Source organism: Felis catus, chromosome C1 (assembly GCF_018350175.1).
Source record: "Felis catus isolate Fca126 chromosome C1, F.catus_Fca126_mat1.0, whole genome shotgun sequence".
NCBI lineage: Eukaryota > Metazoa > Chordata > Mammalia > Carnivora > Felidae > Felis > Felis catus.
Window position 1 is genome coordinate 43,695,692 of NC_058375.1, and position 27,254 is coordinate 43,722,945.

The window sequence follows — 27,254 nt, forward strand, 5'->3', positions numbered from 1 at the left end:
AACACCACTTTGGTTTGGGATAGGAGGCCAAGTGAATTAACAAGGCGGCTTAGCATGATTTGTTACTACAGGGTGACCCAGCCAAGAGGGTGTGTGTGTGTGTGTGTGTGTGTGTCTTCCTTCCATTACTGAATGCCTATGTGCCACACCCTGTCCTCACGGCAACAATGGAAGATAGGTACTAGCCCCACTTTAGAGTTCGGAAAAGTCAGCATCATAGCAAAACTATGGAGAGAGCCCAAATGTCTGTTGACTGATGAATGGATAAAGATGATGTGGTATATATGATGTGGTGTATGTGTGTGTGTGTGTGTGTGTGTGTGTGTGTGTGTGTGTAAATGGATAAAGATGTGGTATATATATATATGTATATATATGTGTATATATGTATATATATGTGTATGTATATATATGTGTGTATATACATGTATATATGTATGTGTATGTATATATGTATGTGTATGTATATATATGTGTATACACACACACACAGTGGAATATTATTTGGCCATCAAAAAGAATGAAATCTTGCCACTTGCAACAATATGGATGGACCTAGAGTGTATTATGCTAAGGGAAATCAGTCAGAGAAAGACAAATACCCTATGATTTCACTCATATGTGGAATTTAAGAAACAAAACAGATGAACATATGGGAAGGGTCGGGGAGAGAAGAGTGGGAAACAAACCACAAGAGACTCTTAACAATAGAGAACATACTGAGAGTTGATGGAGGGAGGTGGGTGAGAGACAGGCTAGATGGGTGATGGGTATTAAGGAGGGCACTTGTTATGAGGGAAAAAAAACACCTCAGTAAAGAAAAAACTCAGCCTCAAATGAGTTGGTTAAGATCACAGAGCTCATAAGTGACAGAACCCAAATTTATACTCATTTTCATCCAACTCTAGAGCCTACTCTTACATTACCTTCCTAAATAATAGTTAATGTTTATTAAAATCCCAACTATTAAGTCTATGAAGTAAACCAAGAATTGTCACAATAGTCCTGCAAAGTCAGGATTATCACCTCGATTTGACATGAGGAACCTGAGACCAATGACTTGCCTTAGACCAATGCTTCTTAAGCTTTATTGTGCATGCAAATCACCTGGGAATCTTGTTAAAATGTAGATTCTGATTCAGTAGATCTAACGTGGGGCCCGAGATTCAACATTTCTAACAAGTTTCCAGAAGATGCTTGTGCTTCTAATTTGTGGACTACACTAAGAGTAGCAAGGTTCAGGACCTTCCCTGTTCAATACAGTAGCCCATAGTGACATGTAGCCTTTTGAACACTTGAAGTGGGGCTAGTCCAAATTGAAATGTGCTGTAAAAAACATACTGGATATCATACCAAAGTACAAAAAAGTATAAATGGAAAATATCTCCCATTTTTTAGTATTGACTACATGCTAAAATGGTCATTTGGGGGTTAAAATATTCATTTCACCTTATTTATGTTTCTACTATGATAGTACGAAGTTTACACGTCTTATGTTGATGATTTATGTTTTATTTCTGTGGAACAGTGTTGTTGTAGACCATATTCCATCCTTAAGATGAGCTTAAAAGCAAGACATACTGGCAAGTAAAAGGAAGAGAGTGAATTGCTCAAGGAATTAATACATTGGTGTGATATACATTAGTGTGACAGGTTTGACAGTTGGAAATGCTCTGGAGTTTAACCAGGATTTTAGTAAAGGTGGATCTTGGGTCTGATACATGTTTTATTTGCTTTTCAGATCTAGGCAAGCTCTAGGTCTGTAAAGGCCTATTGCCCAAGATCATATCAAAAGTTCTGATCCTGGCCTGGGGCCGGGGTGGGGTTGGGGGGGGGCGGTGGGCGGGCGCCTGGGTGGCACAGTTGAACGTCCAACTTGGGCTCAGGTCGTGATCTCACGGTTCGTGAGTTTGAGTGCCACGTGCTCAAACTGTGCTGACAGCTCAGAGCCTGGAGCCTGCTTCGGATTCTGTGTCTCCCTTTCTGTCTGCCCCTCCCCTGTTAGCACGCTGTCTCTGTCTCTGTCTCTCTCTCTCTCAAAAGTAAACATTCAAAAGAAAAAAAAAATTTTTTAAGTTCTGATCGTGAAATTTGTACATTGAAAAAGGCAGAGGAGGTGCAGATTGCTTTTCTTTGTAGAAGTAAAGTTGAGTTTTGAAATGTCATTCGGGTGGACAGGAGCACACCTTGCCAAATTCCTAGTGCACATATACAGCCTTACTTGTCAAACTTAGCATATATTGTTGGACAAACTGGGGTCTAATTTGTGGGTCACCCACCCCATTGTTGCAGTGGGACAATACCATCAGAGAGGTGCATCTGAAATTACTCTTCAAACATCCACCTGTTCTGGTCGTTTTGGAGGGCAAATCTTGGAAGCAACTTCTGACCACTTCTCTTTCATAAATAGAGTGTACTTTCAAAGTTAAGATTTCATTTTTTTTTTAATCCTTTTTCTCTTTCAAGGATCTCATTTTCCTCTGCTGGTGATTCCTTTAAACAAATGTTTCTCGTTCGATTTGAACAATTCATCATAGTCATTCAGATGGAGTTACAAAAGTCTAGGCTTTGTTTAAATGATTGAAACAAATGATCAAGTCCATGAATTTATGACTAGCATAAAATAGATGGGGTAATTTGTGTATTTGTTAAGCTTACCTACAAGGATTAGCTCTTTTTTTTTTCTTTTTTAACATTTATTCATTTTTGAGAGACAGAGCGTGAGTGGGGAAGGGGCAGAGAGAGGGAGACACAGAATCTGAAGCAGGCTCCAGGCTCTGAGCTGTCAGCACAGAGTCCAACGTGGGGCTCAAACTCACAAACTGTGAGATCATGACCTGAGCCGAAGTTGGACGGCTCAACCGACTAAGCCACCCAGGTGCCCCGAGGATTAGCTATTCTTAAATTGAATTTCTTGTTTCTTCTTAGGATTCACTTGCTAACTCTTTATGAACTTTAGCCAAGTGGCTCAATTCTAATATTCCCTTTACCACTTGAAAACTAGGCCACCTACCTGCTAATACTTGTGAGAATGAATAAATCAGTAGTTTCAAAAGTATGGTCTGTGGACCCCTACCCCAGAATCTCATGGGGTATTTATTAAAATGAAATTTCCTGTGCCACAACCATATTTGCTGAATCAGAATCTTCTAGTCTATTAGAATTACATAACGATGATAGGCCAACATTTCTTCTCATACATTCATATTTTTAAAATGCCAAGTGAAGGTATTTATCTGAAAAGGTATCTATTGAACATGTAACATGTGCCTGGTGCTAGGGTTCAGTAGTGAATACTACAAGGGCTAGTACTTGCTTTCAAGGAGCTTACATTCAAGCAGGTGAGGAGACAAAAAGAAAGCAAATAGGACAGTAAGTCAGAAAGCTAAGTTCACATGGTGATAAGTACTTTAAAGAAAGTGGAATAGGATAATAGAATATTGGGGCATGGGGAGGGTTCATTTAGACTTCTAATTCTTTTGGGGGTTATAGAAGGCCTGTCTGAGGAAGCGACAGTTGAGCTGAGAAGTACGACAAGGTACAATCATGCAAAGGTCTGGGTGAAGAGAGTCCCAGGGAAAGAGAACAAGTGCAAAAGTCTCTGATGGTGAATGCTTGGCACATTTTAGACAAAAAGAAGAAAAATAATAAAGGGCAGATGGCTGGTGCATAGTAAGTAGTAAAAGATGAGTTTAGGAGAAGCAAGTGGCAGATCACCTAGGCCTTGTGGGTCATGGAATTTGAATTTTACTGTAGTGTAACAGGAAGCTACCACTTAAGCCTAAATCACATGTCATCTGATTTATATTTTGAATAAGTAACTCTTGCTGCTCAATGGGCCCCATATGTGGAGCATGGATCATGGCAGAGCCACGAGTGAAGCAGGGGCCCCCATCAGGACCCTTACAGAAGTCCAGGTGAGAGATGATGGCAGCCACAATGTTGGGCAGCAACAGTGAGAATGGGAAGAGGCTGGATTCAGGGGCTGTTTTGGAGGGGGAGCTGATAGGTCATGGTAATGAACTTGGTGTCAGGAAGGAAAGGAACAGAAAGAATAAACTCAAAGGTGACTCCTTCCTAAGGCTTTGCCTGAGCAACTGAGCGAGCGCTGGTGCCATTTACTAAGATTGGACAACACAGGAGAAGAACAGGTTCAGAGTGGTTGGAAATATCAAGAATTCTATTGCAGACGAGTATGTGATGCCTGGTGGGATACAGTAAGTAGGCATGCTCTCGGACAGGAGTCTGGAGCTTAGCGGATAAGTAAAGTTGGGGTTCAACCGTGTAGAGCTGATAGAGCCCATGACTACACGAGATCACCTAGGGAGGAAGTGGGAAGAGGGCCGAGACAGGGCATGGGGCCTTCCCACACTTAAGATCAAGCAGAAGCGGAATGGGTGTGAAGGTCGGGATAAAACAAGGAGAGTGTATATGATATAAGCCTAGAATGGGAATTTGGACAAGAAAGGGGTAGTGGATTGTGATAACGCTCTGAGAACTCAGGTTGGATGAGAATAGATAATCGGCAAGCTGGAGGTTGTGGCCTTGATTGAGATAAAAACCAAATGAAATAGATTAAAGAGAATGGGAGATGAAGAAGTGGAGAGAACTACAGAGGAATTCAAGAAGTTGTACTCTGTAAAGGAGTAAAAGTTCCAAATTTCAATGGTAACTGGGGTATTGGGGTCAAAGAAGCGTTTTCTTTCATCATTTTTTTTATTCAAGCATATTTAAAAGTAGAATAGAACAGGGGTGCCTGGGTGGCTCAGTTGGTTGAGCGTCCGACTTCGGCTCAGGTCATGATCTCGCGGTGTGTGAGTTCAAGCCCTGCGTCAGGCTCTGTGCTGACAGCTCGGAGCCTGGAGCCTGCTTCAGATTCTGTGTCTCCCTCTCTCTCTGACCCTCCCCTGCTCATGCTCTGTCTCTCTCTGTCTCAAAAATAAATAAAAACATTAAAAAAAATTTTTTTAAGTAGAATAGAACAAACCCCCATGTACCCATTATCCATTGCGGTAGGCTAAATGATGCCCCCCCAAAGATGTCCAGGTCATAACCCCCAGAACCTGCGAATATGTAATAGGGACTTTGCAGATGTGATTCATCTAAGGACCTTGAGATGGGGAGATTAACCTGGAACATCCCAGTGGGCCCAGTGTAATCACAAGGGCCCTTCTAAGAGGGAGGTAGGAGGCTCATGGAAGTAAGAGGCTGGAATGATACAGGGTAGGGGCCTCGTGGCGAAGGAATACAGGTGGCCTCTGGACACTGACACAGGCAGGGATATGGAGTCTCCCTGAAGCCTCACACAGAGGGAAAACACAGGAAAACGAGAAAGTGTTAAAGCAAGAGCAAGCAATTAGCTTTCCCAGCCCTGGAAGTGCTTGGGACATTTGGCTTTTTGACAACTCTTGCAGAGTTAGCTTGCAGGTTTTTTCCTGGTCTTGAGATCTCCCCACTGCCTTCTTAGTGTCCAACTTAGCTGTGATCTTCTGGAATCCCATAAGCAAACAAAGGTAATACCAAGTCAAAATAAATAGAACGTGTTACCAGAAGGCTTTGCTTTCTTTCTAGTCCTGCCACCAAAGGTCTTTGTGTACCTTTGGTCTGGAAAAAACACAGAGGCCTAGCTTTGGAATAGATTTTGTAAGAGAATATTCTGGAAAAATTAAATGCTGCATGCCTTCTGGCCAATAAAGAGCAGTGAGTGACCCGCCTTCCTGGCCACCTTTAACATGCATCTTTTGTCATCTTTACTTTTTGAAATTTATCTTTAAACCCCAAGTTAGTAGTTTTTAATACACCAGGGGTTGAGCTCTGGCTATACCTGTACTCTCTCAGTTGGAGAAGAGAAATTCCATTCTGGAATTCCTGGACTGTCCAGACCAGTCTGATTTTGATGTCCAACCATTATGGTTTTACTCTGAGTTTCTGTAATGAAATTTCCCCCTCTGCTCCTGCTTCAGCCTCTCGTTCCTGGCAACTTCCTCTCTTTCAACTATGAAAAGATGGTTCTTTGGGCAGTGAAGAATCAGCTCTAGACGAGGAGTCCCAAAACCCAGGCTTCAGTCCACGTTCTGTCACCAACAAATCTCTTCCTCTAGGGGCCTGGATTAATTTATCTGTAAAAAGAACTAACTTGCCTGATAGGACTGTTGTAGGAATTAAATTATATAATGTGAGAGTGCTTTGAACTATAAAGTCTGATCCCGATGTTGTCTAATTATAATTATTTATTTCTAGAATCCTAGAATATTATTACAGCTCTTCATTTTACAGATGAGGAAGCTGAAGCTTAGAGGGAGGAAGTTTATTCATTAGGGTGGTTAATTTTATATGTCAAGTTGAATTGGCTATGATACCCAGGAGTTTGGTCAAAATCCAGTCTAGGGGGGAAAAAAAAGCCAGTCTAGGTGTTGCTGTGAAACTATTTATAAATGTGGGTTTTAAAAAAGAGATTATTCTCCATAATGTCTATAAGCTTCATCTAATCAGTTGCAGGCCTAAGAGAAAAGACAGATACCTAGAATAAACCTCTTCCTGCCCCCCTCCCTGTTTCTCCCTCTGTATGTGTACACGTGCGTGTGCACACACACACACACACACACACACAGAGCCTATTTGTTTTTCCTCTCTGCAGACCACTAACTAATACATTCCTCCTTTCATTCATATGGCAAATATTGGGCACCTACTGTGGGCTCTGTTAGAACAAATGAGACAGGGTCCCTGTCCTCAAGTAGGGAACAGACAAGTGGCTTCCCAATTATCAGCATTGTGATTTGGGTCTGCTTTGGGAGCGTTGGGACCACAGTGAAGGAATGCTAAAATGGGTAACCAAGAGCTGTGAGGCGCAAGATGCTTCCCAAAAGAGGAGACCTGAGTGAATTTTGAAGGATGAATGTGAGTTAGCAAATCAAAGAGAGGGGCCGGGCATTTCTAGCTCTATGGAGTGTGGGAAAGGGTGCTAGCATCTGCCCACCTGAGGCTCTCAGGAGTTCTGGAGCTGGAGCCAGAGGGAGTTGAGAGACGAAGGTGGAGCAGTCCACAGGGACCCGTCTTGGAGAAGGCCTCTTTCCTGAAAATCACAGGGAGGCACACTGGGGATGAAAGCAGGGACGACAGAAACCCATGCTTTAGAAAGAAAGATACTGATGGCTTGTCGGTGGAAGCTGGCCAGGAGGGGGAGTCCAGCAAGGAGCCAAGGGAGGCCTGAGGTAAGGCACGGAGGAAATGCAGCAGAGGGGCTGGTGGTGAGATGTCTTCATTCACACACACAGCAGGCGTCTGTTGAGCATCTGTGTGAGCCAGGCACTCTGCCCGGTGAAGGGGCTCCACGATGAACACAGACACTGGAGCCGTGGAGCTTGGTGGGGGAACTGGAAGGATTTGGTGTTGATCTACCGGAGAAGGTGTGGTCAAAGACTGCTTCGAGGTCTTTCGATGGAGGTCAGTACCCACCCAGATGGGGAGCCCTGGAGAAGGAGTAAATTTGGAGCCAGATAAGTTCAGTCTGGGGGTTTGTCGAGTTTGAGGTGGGACAACCAGATGAAACTGTCCAGGTGATCATTGATCTGTTAGTCTGAGGGGCCAGAGAGTTAGGCACCTGGGAGAGAGACTGGGAAGAAGCTGGGGGTGGCGGGGGTTGGGAGAGGAGGGGGGAGGGGGCAGAATGAAATCAGGCAGGAAGAACAGGCCTCAGGCTAAGAACCTGGAATTGTATGCAAAGTGTTCTGTGTTTGGATAAATGTGGGTTTCCCCCACCCTATGGTGGCTCCAGAGCCATCATCCTCACATTCTCAAAGGGGAGAAAAGATGCCCCCCCCCAATTATGAGCCACTGAGATAAAATGGGGTGAGCAGATGGCTAAAGATAGAGACCTAGGGAGTAGCAGCCTTTAAAGGGAAGCAGAGGAAGAGGCCACTGAGAAAAAGGAGGAGGAAGCCAGAATAGCGCCCCATCATGGAAACCGCAAGAGAGGAGCATTTCCGTGGTGCAGAGGGCAGAGAAGACAGATGCAAGCAGTTGGACTTGGAGTTGAGAAGGTAGCCCGGGGAGAACTTGGCATAGAAGCAGACTGTTTTCATATCAGGAAGACTGAGACTCGACACATGTTCACATGCTACAAGGAACAACCCAGGAGACAAGGGGAGCCATCGCAGGCCACCAGGCTCCCAAGCAACATCAGTACCCACCTCCCACCCCCCGGCACTTCAGGAAAGCAGTGGCCGTGCCAGCACAGCAGTGGCTCCCCCAGAGCAAGAGGAAGCCAGTGACAGGTGAGCGAAGGCAGCCCTGTGCAGCTTGGCAAGTAGGCTTGTTCAGGAGACTGAAAACCTTGATCCCAGGAGGAGTAGCCGAGGACCGGGGAGTTGTGCAGCTTGCGAAGCCTCAGGGGGCAATGGTTAGCTGTTTTCAGATGAAGAACTTTCCTGGGACAGAGGGAACAGATAGGTTTTCTGCATCCAGAACTAATTTAAAGAGAGAGATTTGATTCAGCAATGGAAGAAAATTTCTAAACCTACAGCTACTAGGAGAGGTAGCAAGTTCCTCGTCTTCAAAAGTGTGCAAACAGAAGGCAAGGCTGGTACATAGAATCCAAACATCAGGTGGGAGTTAGGGTAGATGAACTTGAAAGTCCCCTCTAGGCTGGGCAATCTCTAATGCTTGTCAGATCTCCCTGGTCATCTCAAAGTTTTCTGTGAAATGGGCAAAAATACTATTTTGATTCATTTTATTAAAGAAAAATCATGCCACATAATGCTTATGAGGTTAGGAGTAGAAAGGGGTGATATAACTTGACAAGGCAGCACATCTAGCAAGTGGAATAGCTCCTGGGAAGAAAATCACTGGCTTAAGGTTGGATCAGTGATTCCTAGAAGTTCCAAGTCCTCCACCTGAGGACACTGTTTAAAAAAAAAAAAGTGCAGATAACCTCCACCACTCCATTCTGACTCTCAATTGCTGTTTGGCCCCAGGAACCTGCATTTTAATCAAGCAGCATTCCCCCTGCCCTCAGAATCTTAGGTGCAGGTCCCAGGACTCTTCTTTGGGAAACTGATAATGGCACAAGAACAAAGATCCTCTAATCAAAGTGCTCTGTAAATCTCTGTGTGCTGTGCAGATGGGAAGTTGGGCTCCACTATGAGGGGGGGCGGTGGGCTTGTGGGGAAAGTCAGGGTGTAATCTTGGACTGACTCTCAGGTCCAGTATTTCCCACAGCACTGAGCGGGCTAAATGCGGAATTTTGCAGGGCTTAATCCATTCATTACCATCAGTCCCATCTGTGGAGACCAGGAGGCTTGAGTCATTGCCTCAGTCTCCCAGCCTATAAAATGAAATTGCGATGGTTGGACCCTGGCTTCTTGATGAATGAGGTAGAACAAATCTGCAAGTGACTAGGGCTGGAAAACTCTAGGAAAGTGCCTCCCACTGCCTTTCTCAAAGGATTCAGAACACAGCCAAGATGTAATAATGGGACCAGCTTTGCCTTCCTGCCTGGAACAAACAAAAAACCAGGCAGGATACATGAAGCAACAATTTTAAAACACGGGACATCAGACCATGAAGGGTAATGATCGTTGAGACTGAATGCTTTCTCCTCAAGATCAGGAACAAGGCAAGTACATCTAGTCTCACTGCTTCTAGTCAACATTGTAAATGACCACTGAAATGAGAGAAAAAAATGACAGACATCCAGATTGGAAAGAAAGAAATAAAACTATCTTCATTCACAGATGATATAATTATCTATATGGAAAGTCTGATGGAATCTACCAAGAAAATATCTAGAACTAATGAAAGAGTTTAGCAAGGTATATATGATTGATGTACAAAAATTGTATCTTTATACAGTTAGCAGTGAAAAATCAGAAATTAAAATTTGTAAATGCCACTTGACATCAAAAACCATAAAATACTTAGGGATAAATCAGACCAAGGGTGTACAGACCTGTATACTGAAAACCATACCACATTGCTGAGAAAAATTAAAGGAGAACCAATAGAGATAAATGTAATCATTGGTAAGAATACTCAGCAATGTTAAGATGTCAGTTCTCCCCAAAATTGGTCTGTAGTTTCAATGCTATTTCAATCAAAATTCCAGCAGAACTTTTCTGTAGAAATTGGCAAACTAATTTTAAAATTCATATGGAAGTGCAAAGGACCTAGACAGAATAGCCAAAAAATACCTTTGGAAAAGAACTAAGTAGAAGGACTGATACTGCCTGATTTCAAGGCTTAGTATAAAGCAACAGGAATCAAGACAGTATGGTATTGGTACCAAGACAGACTAATAGATTCGTGGAACAAATAGACCACAAGTATATAGATTACTGGTTTTTTTTTTTAAGTTTATTTATTTTGAGAGAGTGCAGGGGAAGGGCGGAGCGAGAGAGGGAATGAGAATCCCAAGTAAGCTCCATGCTGTCAGCACCAAGCCTGATGCAGGGCTCGATCCCGTGAACTGTGAGATCATGACCTGAGCCGAAATCAAGAGTCAGATGCTCAACCGACTAAGCCATCCAGGCGCCTCTATAAATTACTGATTTTTGACAGAGACGCAAAGGGAACCCAGTAGAGAAAGCATTGTCTTTCCAACAAATGGCACTGGAACAATACCATGTGCAAAAACAAAACAAAAAGAATATTGATTCATTCCTTGCACCATATACAAAAATTAACTCAAAATGGGTCATAGACCTAATTATAAAAACAAAACTATAAGCCTTCTAGAACGCAGAGGGTAAAATCTTTGTGACCTAGGGCTAGGCAATTATTTCATATATACAACACCAGAACATTATCCATAAAAGAAAAAATCTGGGGCACCTGGGTGGCTCAGTTGGTTGAGCATCCAACTTTGGCTCAGGTCATGATCTCATGGTCTGTGAGTTCAAGCCCCGCGTCGGGCTCTCTGCTGACAGCTCAGAGCCTGGAGCTTGCTTTGAGTTCTGTGTCTCCCTCCCTCTCTCTCTGCCCCTCCTCTGCTCACTCTCTCTCTCTCTCTCTCCCTCTCTGAGAATAAATCAACATAAAAAAATTTTTTTAATGAAAAAATCTGATAAATTGGACTTCATCAAAATAAAAAATTTCCACTCTTGGAAAGGCACTGTTAAAAGAATGAAAACACAAGCCACAGACTGGGAGAAATATTTGCAAATTACACATCTGATAAAGAACATGTGTTCAGAGTATATAAAAAACCGTCAAAGCCCAGTAATGAAAAAACAAGCAATCTAATAAAATAAAATGGGTAAGGAATTTGAAGGAACCCTTCACCAAAGAAGAAGTATACATGGCAAGTAAGCACATGAAAAGATGCTCAACATCATCAGTCATTAAGGAAATGCAATGTAAAATCACACCGAGATGCTGCCCAACACCTACTAGAATAGCTACGATGAAAAAGGCTGGCCATAGCAAGTGCCGGCAAGGATACAGAGCAAGGGAACTCTCCTGTTGCAACGGCGGGAATGTAAAATGATACAACAGCCACTTCGGAAAACAGGCAGTTTCATAAAAAGGTAAACATCCAGCCATCTCACTTGCAGGTATAACCCCAGGATAAAGGAAAAGTATCATGTCCAGATAAGGATTTGTACATAGATGATCATAGGGGCTTCATTTGTAATAGCCCAAATTGGGAGTAATCCAAAATCCATTAACAAATGAATGCGTCACTGAAGAGTGCGTCTCTTCAGCCTGGAGTGCACCAATTGTGGTAGATTTATACAAAAGAATACTAGTCACCAATAAGAAGGAAGCCCGATCAGGCATGCTACAACATGGGTGAGCCTCATAATAGTTATGCTGAGCCAAAGAAGCCAGCCTGGCCAAAAGCGTATATACTATGTGATTCTATTTCTATAACATTGTAAAAAAAAAAAAAAAAAGGACAGACTATACTGAAGAAAGATAATCACTGGCTGCCTGAATATGAGAGTAAGGACTGAGGAGAGTGAGGGTAAAGGGTGATGAATATGTTCACGATCTTGATTGTAATAGATTCATGGGTATGTACCTATGTCAAACTTATGAAAATGTACACTTAAAATATGTGTAACTTATTGTATGCCAATTATACTTCAATAAAGCTATTTTTATAAGTGTTTTTAAATGTTTATTTGAGAGAGAGAGAGAGAGAGCAAGAGGGGAGGGGGGAGAGAGAGAGAGAGAGACAGAGGATCCAAAGCGTGCCCTGTGCTGACAGCAGAAAGCCTGACGCAGGCCTTGAATTCACGAACCGTGAGATCATGACCTGAGCTAAAGTCAGATGCTTAACCAACGGGGCCACCCAGGCGCCCCGCAATAAAGCTGTTTTTAAAAACTCATTAACATATACTTGAGATCTATGCATTTACTGCGTGTAAGTTATACCTCAATAATTTTTTTTTTAAGAGGATTCGGAGAAATCACTTCTACCTTGACCTGGAGTTGCTGCATATCCCTCAGAATCCCAGTGACACCCAGCAGACAGTCAGTGCCACTTTGAGCTGGTCCCAGTGTCCTCTTGTCAAAAGCTTGGCTGGGCTCTGAGTTTCTCACCACTTCCAATACCTGTGGTTCAGAGAGTCCAAGGATGGACGGAGAGTCCTGGGCAAACAGTGACCACAGAGGGTTAAAGCAGACCAGATTTCCAGTGCAAGCCCTGCAGTGAAGGCTGAGCCTCTTTAAATTTCATCCATCCGTCCCTGGGGGTGGGGGGTGGGGGGAGCCGGGGCCAGGGAGATAGCAAATATTGACGCTGGCTGCCTGGGTTCTCGATTCAGCCTGTGGCATTAAATCCGCCTTTCTGTCCATGTGAGCCAGGGGAGGGGCCTGGCTGGCCGCCTTGGGCTCTGTGTCTTTCTGGACCTGGCATATGAGTGTTGTCTGGGAGGTTGCTGTGGCACCTGCCTCTTTCTGAAAGGAAGTACCGATAAACAAGAAAAGAACAAACGCCATTCTGCCAGCGGCAGCCACCTCCTGTTGACAGGCCGGTTCCCCCTGGCCTGGCCTCCAGCTCTCTCTTCCAGGGAATCCTGGCTGAGGAAGAGTGAGACGTCAAGGGGCGGGGTGGGGGGTACGACAGGCTCTGGATCTGGACCTCTTAAGGTTTGATCCTGGCCACGTGATCTCAGGCAAGTAACTTTATCTCTCTGTGCCTCTGTAAAGTGCAAATAAGCAAACCAGGTTCCTGGAACGTTTGCGAACACGAGGGGAAATGAGATACAAGGGACAAGACGTAGATAAGTTTGTGACACTGCTTGGCAGATACTACATGCTGACTCAATGTTGCCTTTTAATAGTCACTAAAGTGAAAGGTCCCTGGCACAGTGCTTGGCCCTCCCCTTTCTTCTGCTTAAAGCTTTAAGGTTTCCCAGCGGCGTTCACATTCTGGATCTCACTTTTTCTTCTCAATGAGCCTGCAAGATAGTTTGACGATGACATCATGATTCCTGATGCACGGAAGAGAGACTTCTTTGCAGCCCTCCTCGGAAGGAAGAATCAAATGTGTTCCTCCTGCTAAAGACCTCTGCCAGCACCCTGCAGTCTCCAGAGTCAAGTTTACTCCCTGCAGCCCAGAGTCGGAGGCTCTTCCTCACACTGCAGCCACGGGGTACCGTCTCACATTCCCTCAGCCACCGGGTGCCCTGCCTGCACGCTTCAGCCTGGGCTACCCTGTCCCTGCTTCCCACTTGGCTCCTGCATGGCCCTACTCAGGCATCACCACCACCAGAAGCTTCCCGGTGTTCAACAGCAGACTGCCACAGCTAAGTGCCCAGGCCCCTGGCTCTGCCCCCGACTGGTCGGAGGGTTAAGCTCTCACTTAGAATTGTGCATGCTTGGCTCATAGTAAGCACTCATCAAGTGCCAACTGTGTGCACCTGGAAAGCTGGCTTTTAGTCCTTGCCTTGCCACTGGCACACTGCGTGGACTGGGACAAGTTTGTTCCAGCCTTGTTTCTCTGTCCTGAGAAAGGAAGCATCTTTCACGTGCTCCCTAGGGGCCTGTGGAAGGGTTTGGTGGAGAGAGGAGGGTAAAATGATGTGCAAACAGTGGGGCCTCCGGGCACTTTCTTTTTTTAAAACTTTTTTTTTTTAACGTTTATTCATTTTTTGATAGAGACAGAATGTGAGTGGGGGAGGGGCAGAGAGAGAGGGAGACACAGAATCTGAAGCAGGCTCCAGGTTCCGAGCTGTCAGCACGGAGCCCGACGCGGGGCTTGAACTCACGGGCTGTGAGATCGTGACCTGAGCCGAAGTTGGACGGTCAACCGACTAAGCCACCCAGGCACCCCGAACGGGCACTTTCTGAAAAGAACTGCGGCCACTGAAGAAGCCCAGGACTGGATGACCACTGGGGTCCACCTGCCTCTACCCTGCAGGGCCCAACCACGGCACCAATAGGAAATGTTTTCCTGGAGGGAACCGGGCACTCTCCTGCTGCCCGAACCACTGAGGCTGACTGGTGTGAGCAAACTAAGGGCATATTCCCATGGCCTCCTCCCAGCAACTTTGTTTTCAACAGCCAGGGCTCAGGGCATTGGAAACATATTATATCTGAGTGCTGGAATGTGCCTCTGGAACGTTCCTTGTTCCTTTCTTCCCCTGGAGACGGGTGTCCTGTTGGAGAAGGCATGGCCCAGGGAGGGAGGACTGGTACTCTTTCTCAGGCCTCTGGACTCCTCTATCTCCTTTTCCCTTTTCCCATGCCCTGTCCCCCACCCAGGCACCCATAGGGACCTCCTCTCCCCGCCCCCCACCCCACTCCCATAGGGCCCTCCTCTCCCCGCTGCCCCCCAATGCTCCCATAGGGCCCTCTTCTCCCTGCCCCCACCCATGCTCCCATAGAGCCCTAAGGCCCAGGTTTCCCCACCCATAAGTAGCCCTTGACTACCCCCTCTGCCCAGTTGGTCCAAGTGCTGGCATCTCTTTCTTGGATTATTGCAATTAAAGTTCATCAGAGGTCCAGAAAACTTCCTTGCTCCTTGGCCCCGATGATGCCCATTGCCCTTAGGATGAAGCATGACAAGCTGTGCCCTGAGGGATCACATCCCTCTTCGCCTCCTCACCTTGTCTCCTACTGTCTCCTACCCCCAGCCCATGCTTTGGCCTCTCTGGCCTGCTGGGCATTCCTTGGCCGAGCTGTGCCCTGTCACACACCCATACTTTCATTCACACTGGCCCCTTGGAGGGGAATGCCCTTCTCCTCCACCTCTACCCCTGGAAATTCTCCTACCCTCCAGAGCCAGCCCAAGTGTCCTTGCTCTGGACCAGGTGTCAGAAGTGCCTCACTTGTGCCGTTAGTTGGAATGAAGCTCAGCCAAGGGTGCCAGAGCCCTGGGCTGACCATCCCTCAGCCAGCATCCCTGAGGCACCTTGTTCCAGGAGCTGGTCGTCAGTGTCGGGGACACGATTGTATCCTCACTCCCCAAAGGCCTCTCCTTGGTGCCCTGATCCCAGCATTTCCTGCTGCCCACCCATCCCTCTACGTGTGAGGTGCCTCCCCCATGAGACTCTGTTCCTCGTGTGCTGGGATCCAGCTGTCTTCCCTCTTGGGTGCCTGGCCCTGGCTTGGCCCACAGCAGGTGCACGGAGGCTGTGCAGTGAGTCAAAGGATGAACTGGAGCTCAGCAATCTCTCAGATGCTCATTTTCAACTCAAAACTCACAAAAGACTGCTATATAGAACCAATTAATTTCCAATGGAGATATGTCTGTCTCCTTCAACAGGAACCCTCTCGTTGGCCAGATTCTAAGTCTCTCTTTTGGAATAAGGGCAGGCCACATTCTGCCCTTCAAGCTACCTTGTTTAAATACCCCACAGAGATTCTGTTCCTGGCCGAGGTATAAATCACATTGGTAGCAGGAAAGGCTTCAGAGCCTAGAGACCAGAGACCATGCTTGAGTTCCAGTTCCAGCACTGTCTTTGCTGTATGACCTGAGCAAGCCATTTCTTCCTCTGGGCCTCAGTTTTCTCATCTGTTCAATGGGGATACCGTCCTCTTCTGTCTGGCTATTGTGAAACCAGAAAGTATTCAAAGAAACAGTTCATTCACTCAGACACCAGCACCAAAATATAATACCCACTTCAGGAAACCTGGGCTGTTTGGCTGGGCAGCTGGTCACAGGGTAGAGGGTGGGGAGTGGTAGGGTGGAGAATGGGCAGTGAGCAGCTCCTCAAGCTTCGCTTTCTCCTGACCCTCTATTCTCCGGCTCAGAGCCTCCGGTGACAGCTTCCCAACGGCTGAATGGCCTGTACCCTGCCTCATATGCAATCTTCTGTGGTCAATCAGTAGCACTCGCTGGGATTACCGTGTTGAGAAAAATGCTAAGGCTGCACGTGAACCCGGCCGTTTGTCTTAGGTACCAGAGGGGCAGAAAGTGGCATACACTTCACATGTATGTTCCATCCCTAAGAGCTAAATTCCTTAGCTTGGTTTTTTAAGTCCCAGACTTAACTTTTTTCTAAGGGGTGACAAGGTCAGGATCTGCAAGCCTGTCTTAGGGCAGAGGAACATATTTCTCCTGTGTCGCCCAGAAACAGGCCCAAAATCATGGAGGCAGATTCCATTCATCTTAGGAGCTGCCTATTACAGTAGTGAGCCTTTATCACTGTAGGCATTCAAGGAGAGGCTGACCAACTTGAAGGCAGGAGAGGCAGTTTTTTAAGAGAGAGAGCAAGCAGGGGAGGGGCAGAGTGAGAGGGAGAGAGAGATTCTTAAGTAGGCTCCATGCTCGGCTCAGAGCCCGGTGCAGGGCTCGAACTCACGACCCTGAGATCATGACCTGAGCCAAAATCAGGAGTTTGAGATTTAATCGACTGAGCCACCCAGGCGCCCCCAGGAGAGGGGATTCTTGTTCACAGGCAGTGGTGCATGGATCCCACTAGATGATCTTGTAGCCTCCTTCCTGCCTTCGCGTTCTTGGATGTGATGCTCGTGTGAAGGGTTATGAGTGCCGTTCCAGCCAGCCTCCCAGCCTGGCCCGGGTGGCCCCCTCAGGGTCCAGGACAGGAGTATTCATCAGACCAGTCGGAGCAGTGCTGCGTGTGGTCACGGCACAGGACCCTCGGGATGCAGTCACAGTACTTGAAGACAGTGGAGGGGCAGCGCCACCAGCCGGGGCCACAGGGTGGGCATGCAGTCACTGTGGGCACAAGAGCCAGCAGAAGGGCCGCTGCTGTGTCCTGGAGTGCCCTAGGCACCCGCCCATCCCTGGCTCTGAAATCTGCCATAGCTCCCCATAGAGCCACCCCATCAGACATGGGTCGCCTGTATGCCTTATCTCCCAGTGGGAGAGAGAATTTAGACTCCCCAAATCATAGGCTATGTGACCACACACAGCCTTACCCTGTCTGAGCCTCAGTTTCCTCATCTGCTCAAGGATGTTATTAAGGAAGATAAGCAAAGTGCCAGGCCCATGGTCAGTGTGGGATATTAAGGGGAGCATACTGTCTCCCGCAGCCTGTCTTCCCTCCCTCGCTCTGACTCAGCCACGCCAGCCAACTTATGGCGACTCTCGGAGGATGGCTCACAGACTTCCTGCCTTCACCCTGTACCCTGGGCCTCCAGTGTGCTTCGTGCACACTCAGCATCTGCCTGTTAAAACCTGCTTGAACAGTGCCTCTTCTGAGAAGTCTCCCTTGATTCTTACCCATCCCCCCCACCCCCCGCCCTGCAAACCCTCTCTAGGGTTTTTGGAACCCAGCACTTCCTTTTGGCATCAACGTGATGTTAGTCTTGAGGGTAGGACACATGTTTGACTCCTGACTATCCCCCAGCAGAACCTGGCACCAGGGCCAGCCCCTCACAGTGCTCGGAACACGTTTGTTGATTGAACAATGGGGAAGAGATTGAAAGGAAAGTCTGGGCAGTGAAAGAGCTTCAGACTTGGAGTCAGGAGACCTGGGTTTATACCCATGCTTCTTTCCTATCACTTATTCTATTAAGTCCCTTCTCTAGCCTCAGTTTACCTACATATGAATTTGGGGCCAGTGATTCCTATGCTGCTTCCTCACAGGGCTTTTGGGAGGTACAGAGGGGATGAAGGAAACTCGGGTTCACATCCCAGTTCAGCCATGTACATACTCTTTGCGTGACTACCCTCTGGGCCCCAGTTTCCTCATCTGTGCCCTTGAGGGTGAGCTCCCCACCACAGAAGAATAACCTACTCCAGCAGGAGCCACCTGGAGTGGTAGTGAGCACTCCACCACTGGAGGCATTCAAGCAGGGGTGGAGAACTTCATGGTATGTGAGAGGGGGAAGCAGGGGGAACCTCTGAGATTCTCTGGTCAACTACTGCCCTTTGGCCACTGCCTGGTCACCTGCCCCAGCCCGGCCTGTGCCCAGACCCTTACCTGGGCTCAGTTCATCTGAGCAGTCCCCGCAGTTGTTAATGCCATCACACTTTTGGTCCGAGTAGATCCAGGAAGTCGGGTTTCCACAGCGGGCCACGAGGAAGCTGGGGAGGCTCTGGGGCACATCCCCTACAGGGGGACAGGTGAAGCAGGGGGAAGTCCACATCCGGCCTCCAGACGTCTATCAGGAGGTGGATTGTCCTGGCCACCCTGGCAGTTGCCAAACGGGCTCACAAGGAGGTTTCCTGGGGCGGAGGTCACGTCAAGGGCAGAGGAGTGCTCTTTCCCTGTCTGCCCAACAAGATGCCCAGAGAGTGGCATCTCCCTTCCTCACTCCCAGCTTGGCTCTTGCATGCCCACCCCACACCAGGGCTTGCACTATTCCTTCCTCCGGAAATGTCCTTCTTGACACCTCTCCAAAACCATCCCACTTCTAAGTCCAGGTTCAAGTTCCTTCACCTCCAGGAAGCCTCCAACAGGAACATAACAAGAGTAAACATGAAATCTTGCATTCGGGCGCCAGAACTCAGAGGATGCGGGTTCACATACTTTGTGAGAGGGCGTCAGAGCACCATTCTTGCAAGTGGGTTCTGTGTTAGAGGGGTGAAAGGGCTACCAAAAATTCACATAAACTCAGGCCACATCACGAGAGGCCTTTGGGAGTGGAAAAGCCTTTGTTCCTTGGACAAGCCAGGGCCAGCCAGAAACGTCATGGATGCTTCTGGAGCCCGACCAGGGAGAGGGGCAAGGGTAGCTGGTGTGTGTCCTATGGTGTGCTGGTGGAATGGAGAAAACCAAGCACAAGGGGATGACTGTAGGAGTTCAGAGTGTGGCCCGAGGAAGGAGACTCTCACGGTAGGCGAGAGAGCAATCTGCAAATCCATGCAGTGCCACCATCATGGAAGATAGATTAAAATGTGGTTCAGATGAGAGAACAGAGTTGGAACCAATCAAGGATGCTGCAGGGAGACAGCTCTAAACTTGGCACAAGGGAGACATTCCCATGGAAACCATGTGATGAAGGAGGGGAGCAGTGCCTCACACTGTAGTGAGCCCCCCGTCCTAGACATATGCAAGCAGAGGCTCGGTGGCCTTTATTGGGTTTGTTATGAGGGCATTTGAGCACGAGCTGGGACATGGACCAGATGACCTTTAACATCTCCTCTAGTCTAGCGTGTCCACGATAAAGTGACCCTTTCCCCATCCGTTCCCCCCCCCACACCCACTCCAACACAGTAGACTCTCTCCCTCCTACATGGAAAGTGCCTCGTCTACACAGCCATGGTTTTTCTCTCCTGAGTACTGTCAGGTCTCTAAGTTCTGGGACCAGGTTTTCCCACTCATTCACTCATTCCATCATTGATTCAGGAAATCATCCCAGATCTAGTCCTCTGCCAGGAACTGGAGCCCCCAGACCAAGTAGACCAGGCCTGCCCTAGAGGGGTTCACAGTCTGGTGGGGGTGGCCAATGTGCCAATGTGAGTAGGGCTGGGACAGGGGGAAGCACGGGGGCTATGGGAGCCCAGGGGAGGGAATTAACCTACTTTGAGAGTCAGGGAAGGTTTCCTGGTGGAGTTAACACTTGAACTCTCCCTTGAAAGATGGATACAGATTCTCAGGGAGTGGAGATGCACAAAGCGAAGACCTTCCTAGCATGGGCACGTATGTGTGCATGTGCCTGGGACAGGGTGAGGACAGTGCTCCTCGCTGAGGGTACCATACAAGCAAAGGCTGGGGGACATGAAGGTGCCTGGTAGACTGGGGACTGTAGAGCTTCAGTATGGCTGCAGGGAGAACAGAGTGGGGGGGGCAACCGCAAATGGGCCCTGGCGGGGCCCACTCAGGGCAGGGCAGGACTGAGCAGGTACTCACGGCACATGGCCTCGTCCTCATCCTCGCCCTGGGCACAGGTGCGGACGCCGTCACAGACCCTGCTGGCTGGGACGCAGCTCCTCCGGTCGTGGCACAGGAAGCCTGTCCTGTTCATCAGTGTCACACAGGTCTGGACCCCTGAGTTGACAGGGAGAGACCCCGGAGGCTCAAGAGCGGTGCTTACAAGGACATCATGAGTACCTGAAGCTGAGCCTTACACTGAGCCTGCCCACAGGACCAGGTGTGACCCTGGCGGGATGGTGACGGAGATGAGGTCCAAGCCCCCACTCTACCATTTGCCAGCTGTGTGACCTTCGGCAGACTACTTGACCTCTCTGAGTCTCAGATTCCTTGTCTGTACAATGGAGATCAGAGCACAAACCCCATAGGACTGCTGGAGAGATTACATGAAAGCTTGTGTGTGAATGACCCTACCACAGAGAACAGGCAGAGTGAGTCATGGTTCCCTCCTTTACTGAGAGCTTAGGGCCAGTCCCATGGAGGCCCCTGAGGACAGCGTTCCAGTCCATGAAGTGGTTTTAATCGTGGAGGTCCTGGTGCCAGGTCAGGTTGGCAGGAGCAGTCTAGTGGGGGCTGCTGGGGACCATTAGGCCACAGTCCCTTACCTGTGGGCACAACTTCATGGGCTGCAGAGCCCTTTCACATTTGTACTCTACTGTTTCCCCCAAAAGCCCTGTGAGGTGTCATCATTAGCCCCACTTTACAGATGAGAAAAGTGAGGCTCAGACAGATGCAAGGCCCAGTCCCACCGCTGATAGCCCAGGCCTGCTGGGGCTGGCTCTTCCCTGAGGCTGAGGCTGGCCCCCCAGTGTCCAGCTGAGAGTCTTCTCTTCCATCCCACTGGGGGGAACGCCCACCCCGTGGCTGCTCCAAAGAACTAAAGGAGAGAGACTGGCAGACAAGTGGGGGGTCGCCCTGGCCCCACGAGCTGTGCCTGTGTATGTATACGTGTGTGCAGGTTGGAGATGGGATCAGGGCTGTGCGCGTGTGTTTGGGCACCCATGAACCACGTCTCACCTCCCGGAGCTAGCTTGGCTTCTAGGAGGGGGACTGACTCTCAGAGATACTCACATTGTCACACATACATACACACAGCGACACACATGCACCTACTCAGACACGTGCACACACATGCACACGAACACACACACAGACACCCGCACACACACTGACACACACGTACAGACATACGTGTCATTCACGGGCACATGAGTGCAGCTCCACATGTGTTCACGTCTACCGTCAGTGCCCGTGTTCTTGCACAGGCACATAGAGTACTGTGGATTTTACCCCCTACCCCCACATTATCCCCTTATACCCCCCCACCTGGCTCCAGAGACCTCTCTGAGAAATGACACCCCACCCCCAGCTTAAGCCCCTTCCTATGGCTCTCTGGATGATGACCCCTCCCCAGGACAGCCCTGAGGCCCTGGGCACCTGCCTCGCCCCCTGCTCTTGCCCTGGGTGTCCCCTGGCCTCCTGCAGTCGCTCCTTCTCCTCATGTTTCCTCTCATCCCAGGGACTCTACACATGGGGTTGCCTGTGCCCAGGACGTTTTTCCTGCCACCCCCTCCAGTAACCAGTTCCCACTTTTTCTTCATGGCTCGGCTCCCTTTCACCTCTCAGGGCGCCCACGTGACTCCTAGACTGGGTCAGTGCCCCTGTTCCAGACTCGCAGAGCCCCCATTAATCCTGCCTACAGGTGCTTATTTGATGAATGTCCTTTAATCTCCAAACTGCGAGCTCCACGAGGCAGAGACTGTGTTGGGGTTCAGCACTGAAGTCAGGGCTGCAGGGATGTCCCAGACACGTCCCTGTCCTTTATGGTGGAGGCAGATACACAGGTAGACGGCACCTCCCAGGAAAGCCAGGCCAGGGGAAGAGGAAGTATGTGGGGCTGTGGGGACCGAGACACATGGCCTAGCCTATGGGCCAGGGAGGATTCCTGAGGAAGGTGATGTCAGAGCTGGTCCTCTCAAGAACTCCTATCACAGATGTGCAAATGGCAGCTCAGACGTGCATGTGGGCCGTGTCTGCGCACACACCCTGGGAATTGTCCCAAAGCCTGTTCGTGGAGTAGCCAGCGGCGTTAGGATTCCTTATCTCCCTGTCCCCGGATCCCCTCCTGGTAAGTCCAGCCCACCCTCTCTTGACCACACTGACCTGGTGTGCGCGGGGGGAGTCCAAGGATGGTGACCAGGGCGATCAGGGCTGCGAGAGTCACCAGAAGCAGGAGCAAGAAGGCTGAGAGGCAGGCGCCTCGGCGTGAGCAACAGAGGGAGCCAAAGCCTATGATGTACGGGGTGGGAAACCAGTGACCAAGCAGCTAAGGATCCTAATCCCTGGCCCCTATAGGTGTGCCTCCCCTCCTAGGGGTGCAGGGGCAGGAAGGGCTCCCTGGAGGAGGGGGTGCCTGAGCCTTCCACGATGCTCCCGGTCCTGCCTGTGGGCCCACCTCCACCAAGCACCCATCCCTCGCCCCGGCCAGTAGCTGGCCAGTGATAAACATGTCAGAATAAACATCCCAGTCACTGCTCCACTGCCCTCACCCAGATGTCCTCCCTCGAGGACTTCTCCTCAGGGGGCCAAGAGAAATGGCCACCTGCTTGGTGAGCCCCTGCCTGGGGAAAAACTAAAGCAGGCCTTCATAGTCATTAATTTTTCAAAAAGAACCTTTATTTTATAGATGAGGAAACTGAGGCTCAGAGAAGAAAATGTCCAGGTCACCTTGTGCAGAGCTGGGACATGAGTCGTGCCCTTTGCAGGATGCCAGCTGATTGTCCATTCTGGAGCCAGCCAGGATGCAGGTTAGAATCCCAACTGGACCATACTGAGAAACCACTTTATTTTTCTAGGCCTCTTTCCTCATGTGGAAAATGGGGGTCATAATACCTACCTTAGGGTTGTTGAGAGAGCTAAGCTAAGCTAGTTAACGGATAAGAGCAGAGCTTGGCACATAGTAAGTGCTCTAAAGGCTTTAGCTATTATTGTTTGCTGAGCACCGACTATGTGCCAAGCTGTATCCTAGGCACTGTGGAAATAACTGTGAGAGGAGACATCCTGCTCCTTTAACTTCCCTGGCTCCTTTAAATTTTGCTTCCTTATGAAAATAATGAAAGAAAGCTTTATTAAGGACCTATGAGGTGCTCTGCTCTGTAAAGGACAGAAAAACAGTAGTCATGGCTCTGGTCCTCATGCCCTGAAAGCTTGTTGTACTTAGAGGACAAGGCATGGATGGGGAAAAGGAAGAGTGTGGGTGCCCACTGCTGCCCTGTCCTCTGGGCCACAGTTATTGCAGAAAAGGGAGCGAGACAGGTCTTAGGCATCTCTAGGTCTCCAGGGTCCCGTTGAGAGGCAAGACACACAGTAGGTGCTTTGTGACTGCCCTGACCTAGAGATGCCAGAGACACGGGAGGGCCCCCAGTTCAGGTGAGTTCATGTCACTTCCCTCTAGTCCACTCACATTTCCGGAGCTGCCTACTCTGTGCTTGCCCGCCCGTCAGACGGGTACCTGGACACGGGCAGCTCCGGTGCCAGGCACTAAGTGTCGAGCAGGCATGAGCAAGGTGGCATGGCTGCTGGACAGAGGGGTGTGGGAAGCACAGGTGGGATTTCCACAGGCAGGTGAGGGGAGGGTGCAAGGACAAGGCATCCCAGGTAGAGAGTGTAAGAGTAAAGGCTTGACGGAGGGCGTGCGGGGGAAGGGCAAGTGCAAGTGGCCTGGTGTGGCTGGAGCCCCTGGTGTGCCCTGGGAGAGGATCTAGAACAGGTGATGCAGCATGAACTGAAAATCCCCAACCCCCGCAGCCCTGGTGGGTGGCAGACACAGAGTAAACTCCGGTAGCCAGGGAGACAGCGGGGAGCCTGGTCAGCCAAGCAGCTGCTCCTCAAATATTTGTGCAGCACGGGCTGCGGGCGGGGTGTCGCGGGAGACGCTTGAGACCCATTGGCGGCACCAGGGCCTGAGCCCCGGTGAAGATGCCGCTCCGCAAAGCTAAAAAGCCCTCGGGCGCCAATCCGTTCCGGACAGACGGGAACCCAGACTGTCTGTTCCACAGCCACGCCCACCGGGAGCCGCACTGGGAAATACACAAGCCCCGGTGTGGAGCCACAGGGACGCAGGGGCGCCAGAGGAACCCCAGTTCGAATTTGAACTCCACCTCTCCCACCTCCCAGCTGTGTGGGATCCCAGTTTGGCCAAGTTCCCCCAACTCCCTTCTCCTCAGCTGCCCCGTCTTGTTACTGCCCCAAACAGGACCCCTTCCCGGAGCGGCCTGGGGATTAAAAAGAGGCCATACAGTGCCAGGCCTCTAGGCCTGGGGGGTTGATTCTTTATAGCCATTATTATTATTATCATCCGCCTCTCTGGTTCTGTTTCCACCGTGACAGAAGTGGGCCAAGACAGGGCTCAATAGATGTGTGTTCCTTCCTTCCTTCACTGCGTAAAGGGAAAGCAAACTGTGCTGGGTACACTGTGAGTCACTGTCACAATGGAAGTGCTAAGTATGTGATCCTGCCCGCTTTATCCCTCAGAGGTAAAGAGCAGAGCTCAGGTCATGCACTCAGTCAGGGCTTTGGCTCCAGAGCTCTTCCCTCTATAGGTTACAGGGGGCGCTGTATGTGGCGCGGGGTCTGTGATAGGCAGCGCACAGTAGGCGCTCAACGAACGCATGGAGAGAAAGAACAAGCCTCGTAAGCAGGTGACCGTCAGCAGGGCTGGCCAGGAAGCTGGGAGCGGGTGACATTAGCATGGGGGCAGAGGTCCGAGGGACAGTGGGAGCCGTGGGGAGCCCTCTTCATGCGTCTGTAGCCGTGGCCCAGCCTCAAGGGAGCCCCACCTGGGAGCCCTCTGTCCTTTACCTTCCCCTCCAGGGAGGGCTTTGGTTCCAGCAGCAGCATTGCCATTGCCATCTCCCTGCCCAAGAGACAGAACGGGTTTTCAGAAGGGTCACGGAGAGTCTTCCATGGAACCACAGGCCCCCAAAGCCAGCGCGCTAAGTGCCTCAGACCTGCTTCTTGATTCCGCACCTGCGCCTAGACTGTGCCCTCTGCCTGCAACGCCTTTCTCTCCACTTGGCAAACATTCCTCCTTCAAACTGGCTTAGCCTCCTCCTTGGAGGGGCTTTCCTTGATGCCCCCTCCCGTAATGGTGATGGCTGCCTCCCCTGGCCTCCTGTCCACCTGGTTCCTCTGTCCCCCTTCCAGCACCCACCACCCCAACTGTGTAGCTGGTTCACCTGTTGGGCCCCCTACAATCTGGGAGGGAGCCTCCAGAGCAAGGGGGACCTGGGCCACCTCAGCACCTCACCACTTTACTGCCCACTCCTTGCCCCGGGGTTGACTCCCCCAGGTCAGGAGCCATTTTAAAGCTGTTCTTGGGGCACCTGGGTGACTCAGTGGGTTGACCAACCGACTCTTGATTTCTGCTCGCATCATGATCCCAGGGTTGTGGGATCAAGCCCCACGCTGGGCTCTGCACTGAGCATGGAGCCTGCTTGAGATTTCTCTCTCCCTCTCCCTCTGCCTCTCTCCCCTGCTCACACACTCTCTTTCTTTCTGAAATAAAATTTGAAAAAAAAAAATCAATCCATCAATCAGCTCTTACCTGGGGGAAGATTTTGTTCATGTCTCTGGCCTCTAGCTCCCAGCTCCAGCCTCCTGGCACTGGGGGCCCCATGCAGAGAACTCAGCGGGTTCCTGCCCTGTCACCAGGGGCAGCCTGGAGGAGGGAGGGTGTGAGGCCTGGCCACACCCTCCCTGCGGGCAGTCCCTTCCCAGGCTCCTGCCTGGCCTCTCCCCACCCTGCAGTCTGATGGCACACTCTCAGGTTAGAATCTTCCTGCCCACGTTACCAACCAAGAGCCTGTGGTTCAGAGAGGGAGAAATTGCCCCAAGTGTCGCAGTAGGGGGCAAGCGGGGTTCAGACCTGCTTTTTCCTCTACATCAGTGACGAGACTGGGGGATCTCCGGCCCCTCGGCCACATAAAGATCCAGGCAGAAATACCCAGAATTAATGTTCTAGTGGCTAAAAAACAGGGGTCGTCTTCTTATTGTTCTTCTATTCAATTTCATAGGTTATCTATGTGGAAAGAATATGAATTTTCCACTAAAATTATAAAGCAGATATAATTTTAAATTATTTTATTTTAAAAAGTAGCCATGTACCTTTTCTCTTCTCTTTTCTTTTCCTCCCTTTAAAATTTTCTTTTAGGGGCACCTGGGCAGCTCAGTCAGTTAAGCATCCGACTTTGGCTCAGGTCATGATCTCACCATTTGTGAGTTCTTAACCCTGCATCGGGCTCTGTGCTGACACCTCAGAGACTAGAGCCTGCTTCAGATTCTGTGTCTCCCTCTCTCTGCCCCTTCCCTGCTTGCGCTCTGTCTCTCTCTCTCTCCAAAAAGAAACATTAAAATTTTAAAAAATTTTTCTTTTAATGGTTATTTATTTTTGAGAGAGAGAGAGAGAGAGAGAGAGAGAGAGAGAGAGAGAGAATGAGCGGTGGAGGGGCAGAGAGAGGGGGAGAGAGGATCCAAGCAGGCTCCGTGATGTCAGCACAGAGCCCGACGTGGGGGTCAATCTCATGAACTATGAGATCGTGACCTGAACTGAAATCAAGAGTCTGACGCTTAACCGACTGAGCCACCCGGGAGCCCCGCCACATACGGTTTCATCTTTCTGGAAGTGGGGCCCCTGGTGGGGGAGGGGCGGGCAGGTTGCTCACCTGAAAAACCCCTGCCGCCCAACCCTCATCCCACCGCTGGGGAGACCAAGGCCCAGGGAGCTTAAGGGACTGGTTGGAGGACCAAGGGAGGAGAGGTGTCCGTTGGGGCCTCCAGGGAAGGTCCCTCTGCAGCCTGCCTCTGATACCCAGGGGTTGTCTAACCTGTGACTGACCTTCTCTTTTGCGCTGGGATATTAAGTGCCGGATCCGCCTGCGGTAGGGCGGGATGGGCAGCCCTCTGGAGGCAGCGGCACTGGGAAGGGCTAAACCCTTCCTCTCTCCTGAGGGCCCTGCCACT

At 49.6% G+C, this 27,254-nt stretch overlaps 1 protein-coding gene across 2 annotated transcripts; it reads right to left on the reverse strand.

The window, feature by feature from the left end:
* Window positions 1–16,782: 16,782 nt before the first annotated feature.
* On the reverse strand, window positions 16,783–26,393 carry LDLRAD1 (low density lipoprotein receptor class A domain containing 1). Of its 2 annotated transcripts, XM_045035870.1 has the most exons (6): window positions 25,840–26,385; window positions 25,095–25,149; window positions 22,398–22,523; window positions 20,214–20,351; window positions 18,342–18,470; window positions 16,783–17,131 (listed from the first exon to the last, which is right to left on the reverse strand). In XM_045035870.1, exons 1-6 carry the CDS (start codon window positions 25,909–25,911, stop codon window positions 16,983–16,985), a joined length of 669 nt encoding a protein of 222 aa, XP_044891805.1. In that variant the 5' UTR covers window positions 25,912–26,385; the 3' UTR covers window positions 16,783–16,982. The 2 variants fall into 2 exon arrangements, with proteins under 2 accessions (XP_044891805.1, XP_011283283.2); XM_011284981.4 differs by lacking the exons at window positions 16,783–17,131; window positions 22,398–22,523 and having other exon boundaries at window positions 18,260–18,470; window positions 20,214–20,320; window positions 25,840–26,393.
* Window positions 26,394–27,254: the final 861 nt, after the last annotated feature.